Source organism: Otolemur garnettii, unplaced genomic scaffold (assembly GCF_000181295.1).
Source record: "Otolemur garnettii isolate 467f Iridium unplaced genomic scaffold, OtoGar3 scaffold00120, whole genome shotgun sequence".
Lineage (NCBI taxonomy): Eukaryota > Metazoa > Chordata > Mammalia > Primates > Galagidae > Otolemur > Otolemur garnettii.
Window position 1 is genome coordinate 354,321 of NW_003852515.1, and position 2,110 is coordinate 356,430.

The 2,110-nt window shown below is 36.7% G+C and overlaps 1 protein-coding gene across 1 annotated transcript in view; it reads right to left on the bottom strand.

Annotated features, from left to right (window-relative positions):
• The window catches only part of BRCA2 (BRCA2, DNA repair associated), a 101,405-nt gene that overhangs the window by 38,781 nt on the left and 60,514 nt on the right, over positions 1–2,110 (bottom strand). Inside the window, exon 14 of the mRNA XM_012809998.2 lies at positions 1,189–1,589. Within this exon, the coding sequence (XP_012665452.1) occupies positions 1,189–1,589 (401 nt within the window). The remainder of the gene's footprint in view (positions 1–1,188; positions 1,590–2,110) is intronic.

The following is a 2,110-nucleotide window of genomic DNA, read 5'->3' on the forward strand; positions in this document are numbered from 1 at the left end:
GCCACCTTAGCTGTACGTGGCTGGTGCCTTAGCCGGTTGAGCTATAGGCGCCGAGCCTAAAAACTAGATTATTGAGGCAATGGCTATAATCCTAGCACTCTGGGAGGAAGAGGCAGGTGTATTGCCTGAGCTCAAGAGTTTGAGACCAATCTGACCAACGTACTCAATACACTATGAAATCAATATATAATCACCTACACATGCACATGAATGGTAAAACAGAACTATAGTCCAGAAAGTAGTAGGGAAGAGGACAGAGAGGATAAGGGAGAGGGGTTTGGGAGGAGGAAGGGCATTTGGGGGGACCTCCACCTAATGTGCATGATGCCATAGTACATTTCAAAACTATTAAGAAATGAGTATAATTGTGATGGATATGTTACTTCAATGTAAGCATTTCACATTGTGTATCAAAGCAGTACACTGAACCCCATACATGCATCAATGTACCAAGTTATGATTTAATAAAAAATAATTTAAGAAAATAAAATAAAAATAAAAACAGTTGGGTACTATGGTGAGTACTTGTAGTCCCAGCTACTTGGAGGCTAAAGCAAGAGGATTGTTTGCGCCCAAGAGTTTGAGGTTGCTATGAGCTATGATGCCATGGCAGTCTACTCAGGGCAACAAAGTGAGACTGTCTCAAAAAAACCCAAAAAACTAGATTATTGCATCAACTGATAAAATTTGAATATGGTCTATGGATAGTAGAATTGCATTCAAATTAAAATATGTATATAAATTATTTCAATTTTTGATGAAAATTAGTAGGATGCTAAAAAATATATCCTGGTAACAACTTTTCTCAAAACAAGAAAGTCCACAAACAGTCATCTTTGAAAGAAAAAAAATGTTAGAATAATATAATCTTTGGATTTAGAAAATTTAAAGCATTAGAAAAGGTTCAAAAATTATAATAGAACCTCTATAAGCTGACCACTCAAGGGACCATAACAAACTGGTCAACATAAAGAACTAGGCCTACTGTACTGATATATACATGTGGTACATGTCCAGTCTATGAAAATATGTAAACTTAAGGAGGTGGTCGATGTAGGGATGAGGTCCGCTATGGAAGTTCTACTATAGTAAGTACCATAAAAGGAGGAAAGCCCTCAGCACATTATTTAATAAGAGAAATATTTAACTGAAAAGCAAAAATATGTCACACAAATTGTCATACAATACCTAAAGGTTCTTCTTCACATGCCTGATTAGAGTTGTTTTTATTAAGTTGGTGAATCTCACTGTTATTATTTTCACTATCACCAGAGTCATGTTCATCTGTGTTTTGTTTTTGTTTATTTTCTTCCACAACAGTATTGCTAGCACACTGTTTATCTCTGTGAAAATGTGATTTAGTTTTAAAAGGTGGGACAAAGATTTTGGTTGATTTGCCCGTAGAAATTGAGTGTCTCATTTCTTTACTTCTTGTAGCAGGAACTTTATAAAATGGCTGCCCCAAAACTGATAAATTGCTTGATGAGTTTTCTGAAGTCAGGTGTTCATAAAAATGAGATTTAGACAGAAATTCTTGACCAGGTGCAGTAAAATTTGGATTCTGTATTCCTTGACGTTTTTTAGTTGTGCTACAAGGGGTAGAAAATATTTAAGTTTGATTATTAAGCAGTAGATGTATATATATAAACGTTTGGGAATATGCATTTTTTTCTTTTATTGCAGACTCTCAACTGTCACATGGCCATCCTATTCTGGCAACTATTATTGCATGTCTCAGCATTTTCATTCCCAAACAATACCACACTTTTCAAGGCTAAGCTTATTTCTCACATACTAATTCTTGGCCTTTGCCTTTACAACATACTTCACATAATAATACTATCAATCGTGGATCCTCCACCCTGTGTGTCCCTCCTTATTCCCTCTATTTACTTCCTTTACCAGGGAAATACCTATGGCTCTTACCCTAACCTGAACTTTCTATCCCATCTAACAACTCAGTCTTCTCAGGAGCTCTCCTCTTTCAATTATTATTCCACCCTCTCCCTCCTCTCTCTTCTACCTGTTTGTTCTTTTTTTTTTTTTTGAGACAGGAGCCTCAAGCTGTCCCCCTGGGCAGAGTGCTGGGGCATCACAGCTCACAGCAACC